The 12,833-nt window shown below is 40.6% G+C and overlaps 1 protein-coding gene across 2 annotated transcripts in view; it reads right to left on the bottom strand.

Annotated features, from left to right (window-relative positions):
• LOC144318326 (solute carrier family 28 member 3-like) overlaps window positions 1-11,161 on the bottom strand; it is a 57,550-nt gene extending 46,389 nt beyond the window's left edge. For both annotated transcript variants that reach the window (XM_077905189.1, XM_077905178.1), the window contains exon 1: window positions 10,833-11,161. In XM_077905189.1, coding sequence (XP_077761315.1) covers window positions 10,833-10,910 — 78 coding nt within the window. In that variant the 5' untranslated portion in view covers window positions 10,911-11,161. The remainder of the gene's footprint in view (window positions 1-10,832) is intronic.
• Window positions 11,162-12,833: the final 1,672 nt, after the last annotated feature.

The following is a 12,833-nucleotide window of genomic DNA, read 5'->3' as shown; positions in this document are numbered from 1 at the left end:
ATGGGTTGCTATGGTCAATGGGCTAGCAGTGCTGGTCGCTGAGACTGCATATATCATCCCTGTTCTCAGGGAATTTAGAAGAGAAGCTGTCAAACATAAGTTACACAATTAATTATTTTACTATACTCATGATTAAGACTTAAGAAGTTCAACTCCTACACTTCGTAATGCTTTTACAGATTAATTAGAATTAACTTAGCTGCATCTGAAATTCCAAAGATGCAATCCCTTTAGTCATGGGGAAACAGAAATGTACTTTTTAAAAATATATATTTTATTTAAGTTCAATTTGCCAACATATACTATAATCCCCAGGGCTCATCTCATCAAGTGCCATTCTCAGTGCCCATTCAGTGCCTGTCATCTAGTTACCTCATCTCCCCACCCTCCTCCCATTCTGCAACCCTCTGTTTGTTTCCCAGAATTAGGAGTCTCTCATGGTTTGTCTCCCTCTCTAATTTTTCCTGCTCAGTTTCCCTCTTTCCCTTATAATCTGTTTCATTATTTTAATTTTCACGTATGAGTGAAACCATATAATGATTGTCCTCCTCCGATTGACTTATTTCACTCAGCATAATACACTTCAGTTCCATCCACGTCGAAGCAAATGGTAGATATTCTGATGGCTGAGTAATATCCCATTGTTCATACAGACAATATCGTCTTTACCCATTCATCTGTTGAAGGACATTGAGGTTCCTTCCACAATTTGGCTATCGTGGACATTGCTGCTATGATATTGGGGTGAAAGTGTCCCATCTTTCACCACATCAGTATTTTTAGGGTAAATACCCAGTGGTGCAATTGCTGGGTGGTGAGGAGCTTTATTTTTAACTTCTAGAAAACCTCCACACTGTTTTTCCAGTGTGCTGTACCAGTTTGCATTCTCACCAACACAAGAGGGTTCCCCTTTCTCCACATCCTCTCCAACATTTGTTGATTCCTGTCTTATTAGTTTTAGCCACTCTCACTGGTGTGAGATGGTATCTCATTATGGTTTTGATTTGTATTTCCCTGGTGGCAAGTGACATAGAGCATTTTCTCATGTGCTTGTTGGCCATGTGTAGGTCTTCTTTGGAGAAAGTCTGTTCATGTCTTCTGCCCATTTCATGACTGGATTGTTTGTTTCTTGGGTGTGGGGTATGATAAGTTCTTATAGATCTTTGATTCTAGCCTTTTATCTGATATGTCGTTTGCAAATATCTTCTCCCATTCAGTAAGTTGTCTTTTAGTTTGATGATTGTTTCCTTCACTGTGCAGAAACTTTTTATCTTGATGAAGTCTCAGTAATTCATTTTTGCTTTTGTTTCTTTTGCCTTCACAGATGTGTCTTGCAAGAAGTTACCATGACCAAGTTCAAAAAGGTTGTTGCCTGTGTTCTCCTCTAGTATTTTAATGGATTCTTATTTCACATTTAGATCTCTCAAAATTTTGAATTTATCTTTGTGTATGGTGCAAGAGAATGGCCTAGTTTCATTCTTCTTCACATGATTATCCAATTTTCTCGACACCATTTATTGAAGAGACTGTCTTATTTCCAGTGGATATTCTTTCCTGCTTTGTCAAAGATGTTTTGATCATAGAGTTGAGGATCCATCTCTGGGTTCTCTATTCTGTTCCATTGATCCATGTGTCTGTTCTTGTGCCAGTACCACACTTTCTTGATGATTATAGCTTTGTAATGCAGCTTGAAGTCAGGAATTGTGATGCCCCCAGCTTTGGTCTTCTTTTTCAGTATTCTTCTGGCTATTTGGGGTCTTTTCTGGTTCCATACAAATCTTAAGATTATTTGTTCCAACTCTATGAAGAAAGACCAAGGTGTTTTGATAAGGATTGCATTGAATGTGTAAATTGCTCTGGATAGCATAGACATTTTCACAATATTTATTCTCCCAATCCATGAGCATGGACTGTGTTTCCTTATGTCTTCCTCGATTTCTGTCATAAGTGTTTTGTAGTTTTTAGGATATAGATCCTTTACTTCTTTGGTTAGGTTTATTCCTAGGTATCTCACGATTTTGGGTGCAATTGTAAATGAGATCGATTCCTTAATTTCTCTTCCTTCAGACTCATTGTTAGTGTACATAAATGCCACTGATTTCTCTGCATTGATTTTGTATCCTGCCACATTGGCAACTTGCTGTAGGAGTTCTAGCAATCTTGAAGTGGAGCCATTGGGTTTTCTATATAAACTATCATGTCATCTGCAAAGAGGGAGAGTTGGACTTCTTCTTTGCCAATTTGAATGCCTTTTAATTTTTTTTGTTGTCTCATTGCTGAGGCTAGGACTTCCAGTACTATGTCGAATAACAGTGGTGAGAATGGACATCCCTGTCGTGTTCCTGATCTTAGGGCAAAGGCTCTCAGTTTTCCCCATTGAGAATGATATTTGCTGTGGGCTTCTCATAAATGGCTTTTATTGTATGAAGAATGTTCTGCTTATCCCTACACTGTGAAGAGTTTTAATCAGGAATGGATGCTGAATTTTGTCAAATGCTTTCTCTGCATCTGAGAGGATCATATGGTTCTTTGTCTTTTCTCTTATTGATGTGATGTAACAGGTTGATCGTTTTACAAATGTTGAACCAGCCTTGCATCCCAGGGATAATTTCCACATGGTCACATTGAATAATCCTCTTAATGTACTGTTGGATCCTATTGGCTAGTATCTTGGTGAGAATTTTTGCATCCATGTTCATCAGGGATACTGGTCTGTAATTCTCCTTTTTGTTGGGGTCTTTGTCTGGTTTTGGGATCAAGATAATGCTGGCCTCATAAGACGAGTTGGAAGTATTCCCTCCCTTTCTATCCTTTGAAACAGCTTTAGTAGAATAGGTATTATTTCTGCTTTAAATGTTTTTTAGAGTTCCCCTGGGAAGCCATCCGGCCCTGGACCTTTGTGTCTTGGAGGATTGTGATGACTTCTTCAATTTCCTTGCTGGTTATTGGCCTGTTCACATTTTCTATTTCTTGCTGTTTCAGTTTTGGTAATTTGTAGATTTCCAGGAGTGTATCCATTTCTTCCAGATTGCCTGATTTGTTGGCATTTAGTTGCTTATAATACGTTTTTAAAATTGAAACAGAAATGTTCTTAACAGCAAACATCTTCCGACAGTTGAGGAAAAAATGAACAAGGGTATAATCCCTTTTAAGCCATCAATTGAAAAAAAAAATTCTTCTTATTCCCTCTCTGATTGGTTTTTAGTAGGTAAATCTCCAGTCTGTCTAAAGGGATCAAGGATGATAATAGATCTCTTTTTTTATGAAAATGCATTTGATGCCAAAGCCTGAATCACCTCCAGGATGAAATCTTGGTTTCATGGGCCTGCCTTACTCTTGTTCAATTTTGGGAAATCATGGTCACTTCCTAAGTATTAGTCTTATCCTGAATCAGGCTATCTCAAGTCAGAACATTCGATAGTGAGGCATTAATGAGAATACATCAGTGTGCCATAAGCATTTGAATTTGCTTACATTAGGAAGAACGTTGCTTTTTGGCTAATCCTAAAATCACTTTGGTTATCAAGCACATCATTCCAAAGAGCACTGACTAAATGAATGTAAATTAATTAGAAACACAGTGAATAAATTTAGAGCCTAAAAAATTTTTTTAGAGATGCATTTGACTTATAAGAAATGGATCAGAATAAACCAAAAGTTATTTAAAAATAACTTTGTAGGGATGCCTGGGTGGCTCAGCAGTTGAGCATCTGGCTTTGGCTCAGGGCATGATCCTGGGATCCGGGATCGAGTCTCACATCGGCTCCCTGTGTAGAGCCTGCTTCTCCCTCTGCCTGTGTCTCTCCCTCTCTCTCTGTCTCTCATGATTAAATAAATAAAATCTTTAAAAAAATAAAAATAACTTTATAAAGTCCTTTTAAAGAGACACAGATGCTGAGAGCCAAGGTCTCTCAGTCTGGCAGGGACCCAAGGGACTTGAGGTTTACATTTGGCTGACATTAAAATAATTCCAAGTTGCCTCTTAGCATCTTCCATAGTTTCTTATTGTAGATACACAGAATTCACACCTGGATTTCAAACTTTGGTTTGGCCTTTGCACCCAAAATAGCATCCCCAACTAAATGGTTTAGCTAATAGTTGCTGATACTTGAGCATTTGTTAGGTGCTAGAGCTTTCCACTATCCCCCCTAGTCTTATGATGTAGGGTATTAGGACCTGGTTTTTGGATGGGGAAACAGATTTGGGGGTTAGGTAACTTGCCTTAATGGTAGGCTGGCATTCTGGCTTTGAAGTCTCAACTCTTCACCCAAAGAACCTATGTTTTGCCCTCCTCACAATGATTCAGTATGTGACTTTTAACCTTAGCATCTGTGGTTAACCCACCACCACACCCCAGTGTGGCTTTTTCTCAAAAGCTCATCCCTTTCTTCCCTCTCCATTTCCTCCTTAAGAAGAGGCTCCTTGTTATCTCTAACCAAAGTCAAAGTCACATGCCATATAGTCAGTTCTTGGAACATTACAGACCACCTCTTTTTCCAGCTGTGCTTTTAAAATTCTTCCCCATCTACTTCTTTCTTCCCTCTACTCTGACCTCGAGATCTCATGCTCTGCAGGGGAATGAGGAAGTAGCCATGTGGGTCAACAGGAAGCCTAATTTTGGTGCCTCCTGGAAATGTCACTTGTCGGTTTCTTTGCTCTCACATGCTCTATCTGCATGGGTCAGTAGGCGCCACTATCTTCATTTTAAATTAAGAGATGTGAAAAAAAAAAACCCACAAGTAAAGTGAGAGACTGGAGTAAAGGGCAAAACTAGATCACTAAATCCTTCCCCACTGAGGCATCATGGAAATGCCTTGGGTTCTAGCCATCTAGGTTGTTAGAAATAAATTAAGTATGATCTGATTTGAGGAAAGGAGAGAGAAGTTTTTAAAACGTCCTTCACAAAGGCAATTATTGTCATGTGTTTTCTGTGTTTTAATTCACCTGTGGGCTGAAAAGTACCTCAATAGTTCTGGCCAAGCTTGTTCTGAGTTAGTGGAAACCTACTCAACCACCTGGTGTGATTCATGTGGACCTCCCTCAGAGGATTAGAGAGAAATAAAGCTCTTCCTCCTTACTTTGCATGATTACTCCCAACCACAGATAATTTGAACTTCTCTATTCAAATTATCTGTGTCAAACATTCTTGCACTTAGATGACCTCCCAAAATTTCCCCATAATTTAACAAACTCTTCAAATTCAACTAACTCGCCAGACTATTCAAGGAGTAGGTCAATCTGTGTATGTGTGTGTGTGTGTGTGTGTGTGTGTGTGTGTGCAGAGTCACATTTCCCACCCAGTTCCGTGTTGAGACTCTTGTAAGTGGGTACCACGCAGCTGACATCTGAGTGAGCATGGGCTGTGTGGCTCTGAGGGCCACAGGTCCTAAAATCAATGACTCATAGGCAGGATGAAACCTCACCTGTATTTCTACAGAACACCCTTTAGTAAGAGTATTCTTTCAAAAATTGCCTCAATTTTCACCCTTAGAAATCCTGACCTCTCTTGCTGTCAATTTTCCATTCTCTGTCTCCTCTGGATCCTTCCCCCTGCTTTCAGTTTGGGAAAATCTTTTGGTTGCCCTATTCTAAAAAGACATACCCTAAATATGGACGCTTGATAAATGTGATACTAGTCACGTGGGGAAAATATTGTTTTTTAAGTGATGCTGAAATAATTGGATGCCTGTGTAGAAAAACAAAAACTTGATTCCCACCTTGTTTATTCATAAGATCTAATTTCAGGAGGACCAGAGTCCTCAATGTGGAAGTCAGCAACAAGTTTTTGGAAAATATGGGGGGGTATTTTATGATCTTGTGAGACAGAAAAAGATGTCTTAAACAGGATATATAAAACAGAAACACTTAATAAATAATTGGGACCACAATGTAATTAACTTTTGTGCATCCAAATATTAAAGGGTGAAAGACAACTTAAGAAGTATAGAAGTCATTTGGAAACCATATAACTGAAAAAGGGCTTGTCTTTGGAACATAAAAAGAACTCTTTCAAATCAGTAGAAAAAAAGACAAAATCCAGTAGAGAAAACAGGTGAGAGACTTGAGCAAGCATTCCATAAAGTTGGTATCTAGTGGCCAATAACAAGGGAAAAGTAAAATGAAACCAAAGTGTTGCACTACTTACTATACATCTACCAGAAACATTGCAGTTAAAAAGCCAGATAAATATTGGTGAGGCTCTGCAATAAAAAGAACTCACACTCCCTGGATGGAAGTGTGTATTAGTAAAACCACTTGAGAAACCAGGTTGCCAGAGTCGCTAAAGTTGAAAATATAGATGCATTCCCAATGACCTAGCGATTCTACTCCTAAATATAATGCCAAACAAGTCTGTTACATACGCATCAGGGGACATGTCTGAGAGTGTTTAGAGCTGTGTTTGCTTGTAGAAGCTCCTAAAAGCTCCAAGCTTAATGACATAAATGTCCACCAACAGTAAAAGAGATAAATTGTGTAATGTTTATGGAGAATACTGTATATGAATGAAATGGGATGAACTCCAGTTACACACAATACCATGGCTGAGTCTCAGGAATCCAAAACTGAGCAAAAGAAGTCAGACACAAAATGATTCATCTTGCCCAATTCCATATAAATGTTTTAAAATAAGCAAATATTTTCTTGTAATTTTCTGTTTATATAAAATTTAAAAATAGGCAAAAGCAGTGCTAGGGGATTCATAATTATAAGATAAGACATAAAGCAAAGCAGGGAAGTAATTCCTATAAAGTTAGGATCATTGTCATCCCCAGTGGAGGTGGCAGTTGTGACAGATGTACAGAATTGGGGTGTCCTAGCTGAGGGATGCAATGTCCTGTTTCTTGACGTGGATGGCACTTTATAATAAGTGTGGTTTTTTTTGCATGTTATATTTCACAATGAAATTTTTTTGGGGGGATGCTCAGTGGTTGAGCATCTGCCTTTGGCTCAGATCGTGATCCCGGAGTCCTGGGATCAAGTCCTGTATTGGGCTCCTGGCAGGGAGCCTGTTTCTCCCTCTACCAATGCCTCTGCCTCCCTTTGTGTCTCTTGTGAAGAAATAAATAAAATCCTTAAAAAAATTTTTTTTGAGTTAAAAAGCCTCCTGTCTACAGTCTCAATCCTGCCTCCCCTGAGTCTGTCTCTCTTCCCCGCTCTGCTCTGCCAGGGGAAAGAACGTCCTCTCTTCCCTCATTTGCTCCCCTTCACAGCTCCCGCTCATAACACCACCTGTCCTCCTCCCCCACTCCTGGTCACTGGTGACTTCTTGGTTGGCAAATCCAGTGAATTTGTCTTTGCTGCTGCTCATGTAGTTCTCTTTTCCCTTGGCTTCCCCAGACTCTCCCCTCTCCTGGTGCTGCTCCTCATTCTCTCCCTGAGGATGAAGATCCTCTGATTGCTCCAACCTCCCAGCTCCATAAACACTGGGGCTTCCTAGGTTTCTCTTATAAGCCGGTCTCATTCATGCCACTGGATCATCAGTGTGCTAACAGCCCCCAAATGCATGATGGCCCCTTCTAGCCTCCAGGTGCATGTATGCCTGCAGTTTCCTGCCTCCTCCCCATCTTCATCTAGGGGTGAGGAATCACCCTAATTTCATCCAGCAGGCCTCAAAATGAATTCATGGTTGTCCTTGTTCTAATCATCCCTCTGGATTTCCTGTTTCTATAAAGGGAATCACTTCTAAGTTCTGCTCTCAAGCCAGATATGTTGGCTAGTCACTCTCTTTAACCTGCCCCAGCACCAAGAGATACTATTATTATGTTCACTCTGAGTGCTAGCTAGGTACCTGCTAAGGTCTGAAGGTGTCCCTGCTATCCTCACAAAATTCCTGCTGGAAAATCTAATACTAACGTGACAGATTTAGGTGGTGAGGACTTTGAGGTGATTAGGCTATGAGGGTAGAGCCCTCAGCAATGGGATCAGTGCCCTTATAAAAGAGACTCCAGAGATCCCTTGCACCTTCTGCCCTTGAGGACACAATAAGTAGATGGCTGTCCATGAGGAAGTGTGTCTTCACCAGATCCCGAGTCTGTTGGTGCTACAGTCTTGCACTTTCAGTCGCCAGAACCATGGGAAATAAATTTTTATTTATAAGCCACCCACTTTATGGTGTTTATACCAGCCTGAACGAACTAAGACAGCACAGTTTTTAAAAACAAATACTTTCTCCCCCTAACATATATTAATTCACTTAATTCTCTCAACCCCAAGATATACTATCATTATCCTACCTTTCAGAGGAGAGAACGGGAATATTCACAGCCAGAGCAACTCTTACCTCACCCTGACTCAACGCTAGTTCCACGCTGAGAGGGCCTCCAACCAGTATTGGTACTTCTGCCCCGTGCTGGTTTGCACCATGATTATCATGCTACCCTTCTAAGTGGCATCACAACCACACACAAATCTCTTTCCATTTTGTCCACCCTCGACAGGGCTAGTAGAGTACTTTAACAATTGGATAGTCAAATTCTGGTTGATTCGTCCCCAATGTGCTAGCATGCGTTGAGTCCACATGATCTGGGGCCAGCTTGCCTACTCTCCAGCTCCAGTACCTCATCTTCTCTATCCCAAGCACATACCCTCTTTCGGGAAGTTCTCTTTGCTTGCAGTGCTCTGCTGACAGCTCTCCCTGTTCAACTGGGAAATCCCTGCCCCTTCTTTCACCCTGAGAGGCTTCCTGGTCAGCCCGGCTCACCTGCATCTGTATGGGCAATATACTCTCTGCCAACTTCTGACATCGTTTTTTGTTTATTTTTACATCATGTTACAATTGCATATTGGTTTCTGCTTGCTTTGCTCCTGGAGGGCAAGAATAGTGTCTTATCCCTTCTTGCCTTGGTATCCCTTTCCAGCAGTGGTCTTAAATAAGGGGGGAAGTTAATGATTTTGCTGAGTAAACATGTGTCTTGTCAAACCGCAAGCGTTGGAAGAAATAACCTGGTCACAGTTTGTGGGTGTTGATGTGTGGAATTCTCCTGAGTTTGATACCTGGAACTGCTATGTTTGATAGAAGAGAATGAAGCATAGAAACCAGGGCTATCTTTGATGGATTTGTGTCCTCCTCACTGACTGGGATGCCAACTACTGGTGATATGGGCCCCCTTCCACTGCAGAAAAAGGGGGGGGGGTCCTGCTTCATCCTGACTTTAATTCTATGCCATTCTGTTTCTTCCATTCTCTTGAACCGTAAAGAACCTCTGCTTTATGCTTTTTCTCATTTAACTCCTATGAAGGGAGTTAGGATATACCACCCCCAAAAGATGCCATTTTGGCTAAGAGTAATTTTGAGCTGTAAGCAATTAAGGAAAAGCAGACACAGAAAACTCTCTTCAGTCTTCCTCCCTTTTTCTGAGAGCAGGGCATGAATTTCCCTTGTGCAGCTGTCCTCTCTTCCAGCAGTGAGAGGAGAATACTCCTAATCACTGGTAATAGAGTTAAGATTGCATAAACCTCATATTAAACCTTATCTTCCATTAGCTACCCCAATATTTCCTAGTCACTTCCCACAATCTCTTGGCCCTTAACCTCTTTCTCTCTCTTTCTCTTTTGTCTAATCACTTTTCCACAATTCTTTTTCCTTTGTTAAAATGGTATATAAGCCCCTGAGTTGTTGAGGTTCTTTGAATTTTTTATTTCTTTTCTATGAAGCTACATGAACCTAACATTAAAATATATTTTTTTAATTTTTATTTATTTATGATAGTCACAGAGAGAGAGAGAGAGAGGCAGAGACATAGGCAGAGGGAGAAGCAGGTTCCATGCACCGGGAGCCCGACGTGGGATTCGATCCCGGGTCTCCACGATTGCGCCCTGGGCCAAAGGCAGGCACCAAACCGCTGCGCCACCCAGGGATCCCCCTAACATTAAAATATTAATAAACTTTATTACCTTTCTCTGTTTAATCTGCCATTTCTCAGTTTAATTCACAGACCTCAGGTGCTGAATCTAAGAGGGAAGAGGACAAAACTTTTCTTCCCTTACACTACTAACCTTGAGAGAAGATCACTGTGACTACTTTACAGGCAGCTGAACTGAAACTCAGGGAAGGGACAGTAACTTGTGGGTAGAAGACTTAGGACGTGTGCTAAAGCCCTTTTACCTTCCTTGTTCCTTTCTTTGCCAGTGCCTAAAAGTTTGTATTGCTTTCTTTGGTAACCATGAATCCCAGGAGGTTGCTGACCCCCGTTAGTGTGACTCCCATGCTAGCTTAGGGAAGGGACCACAGCCCGGGATATCTCTGAAAACCCCCATCTCAGTGCCAGTCAGAACACCTGGCATTTCCCTGTAACAGGGCTCCTTCCGGGTCTCTGCAGCACCCAGCCCAGAGGTAAGTGGCATTAATCACTCAGTGAGTTTTGATTGATGACATGAGACTAGTTTGCATAACCTGGCTGCACTGGAGAGGGGGGCACCTAGGCCACTGTCAGACAGGGGCTTTGGGACCTGGTATAAAGAAAGAAAGCCTCAAGTGTGCTCCTTACATTCAGGAGCTGGACTCACCCCATTCTCTCCATTTTACTAGCTCTTTGGAAAATGCTGGCAGGGCCTGTGAACTCAAAACAAAAGCCAGAGAAGAAAGTCTTGTTCCTAAGTGACAGGGCAAGTCAGCGATGCAAACAAGTTCAATTAAAAGAGACTTTTCAGGTTTGTCAACAGGAACAACTCAAGAAGCAAAATACAATATTTTAGAAAAAGTTTTATGAGAAAATCTTATTGCATTCCAGTAATCCCACTGCTTTGTTCAGAAACCTGCCAAGGTGGTAAGAAAAGAGCCTTATTCCCATTGACGTGGTCTTAAACACAAGGCAACACGCCTGTCTGCTCACCTGGAAGCCAGTGTTGCTGCAGCCCTCGGCTCTGGGGGTTGTCATACCCGTCAGCTCCACAAAGTCTCTGCTGCTCATGGAATTGGCTGGGCTCCGAATTCTTTTCAGATCTGGTCTAGAGGTTCCTCAGTAGCTTGAAAGGGATCACAGCCTCTGCTGATGTCAGGCTGCTACCTGCTGTTTATGGCACCTGGGCAAGGCTTGCACTGGAAACTGAAGAATCTGTTGGGCGGAGTAGGTGGAAGGAGTGGTTTTAAGGGAAGGAAACCCTTCCAGTTCAGGTCCACCCACCTCATTAAACTTGGGCTGTTTTTACTCTGGAAAACATTTTCAGTGAACAGGACAGAAAAGGATGCTTTCACAAGAGTGATGAGTGAAATAATCTATTTCCTGTGGGTGGTGCTGGGGACTAGGAATCTTGGGGGATGGGGAAAGACCTTAAGGACTGGTTTTTATCTATTGCCAATATTCTGTGCCAGGTCTACACTTTTACAGTGGTCTTGGGTTCAGTACAAGCAAAACCAGGTGTGGTAAAGTTATGATTTGCTCAGGGTTGTTGGCTAATTAAGGGATGGTGAGAGGCCAACCTCATGTCTAGATGATTCCAAAGCCTTTTGACTACATCCCTGTCCACAGATTGGATTGCTTTTCAAAATCTACTTCCTAGAAATGCAAATATGCAGCAGATAAATGGAATGTGACCAACTGCTCATTTAATAAAAAGATTCTCTATTTTAGGAAATTATTAGCTATACAATTCTTTCAAAAATGGCAGTTTCCCTTGGTACCTTTAAAATGAGTGGCAATTGTGGGCCTTTTTGGAAATGTGAAAAATGCTTGCAAGAAGTGAAAAGCTAGAATTAATGAACGATATACTGCATACAGAATGAAAGAAAAGAATGGTAGAAAATATCAAATATTATTAATGGTTATTTCTGGGTTGAGGTATTATGGGTGGTTCTTATTTTCTGTTTCATACTTTGCTGCAATTTCTATCATGATTTACTATAATGATTAGTGAGTTCTTAATCCACATTGCCTGGATGAGATTAAATTCTGGGTTTAAATTCTGTCTCTACCACTTCCTGCAGCAAACTATAGCTGAAGAGCTAAACTCAGCCAGTTGCTTTTTTTTTTTTTTTAAAGATTCATTTATTTATTTCAGAGAGATTTAAAGAGAGATAGAGAGATAGCAGGCACATGTGGGAAGGGGGAAGGTGTAGAGGGGTAATCTCAAACAGACCCCCTGCTGAGTACAGACACCCACTCTCCCCACCCCCATGCAGGCAGGATCTCATGAAATAGACCTGAGCCAAAACCAAGAGTTGTTTGCTTGAGCAACGGATCCACCCAGGTGCTCCAAGGTGCTTATTTTTATACATACAATCTAAAAGCTTGGAATAGTTTTAGATTTTTATGTATTTTAATTAATTTATTTTGTTTTACTTTCTGTAATTTTTATTTTTTTTATTTTTTAAAAAAATTATTTAAATTCAATTTGCCAACAAATAGTATAACACTCAGTGCTCATCTCATTGTGTGAGATTTTAGGTTTTTAAATGGTTGGAAAAAAAATCAAAGGTACAAGTATTTTATGACACAAGCAAAGAATATGAAGTTGAAATTTCAGTGTCCATAAATAAAATTTTGTTGGGACACCAACTTACCCATGCACTATGTATCATTTACGGCTGCTGATGGCTCCACAGTAGCTTGAAAGGGATCACAGACTGATGGCTAAAAGTCTAAAATATTCACTACCTGGCTCTTTATGGAAAATGTGTGCTGATCATTGACTGACTAACCTTGTGAATTTGGACAAGGTACCAAATTCTGTGCTCAATAGTTCATCTATAAAATTGGGATAATAGTTGTCATTTTACAGTATATAATTGAGATGACAAGATGTACAACTAAAAATAGACTGGTGCTGGGCACATATTAAATTTGTTGTGATATGATAATACTTATCTTAAGATGTTAGAAAAAAAGAAAAAAAAA

Source organism: Canis aureus, chromosome 1 (genome assembly GCF_053574225.1).
Source record: "Canis aureus isolate CA01 chromosome 1, VMU_Caureus_v.1.0, whole genome shotgun sequence".
In the NCBI taxonomy this organism is placed as follows: domain Eukaryota; kingdom Metazoa; phylum Chordata; class Mammalia; order Carnivora; family Canidae; genus Canis; species Canis aureus.
This window is presented reverse-complemented; position numbering and strand designations above follow the sequence as displayed.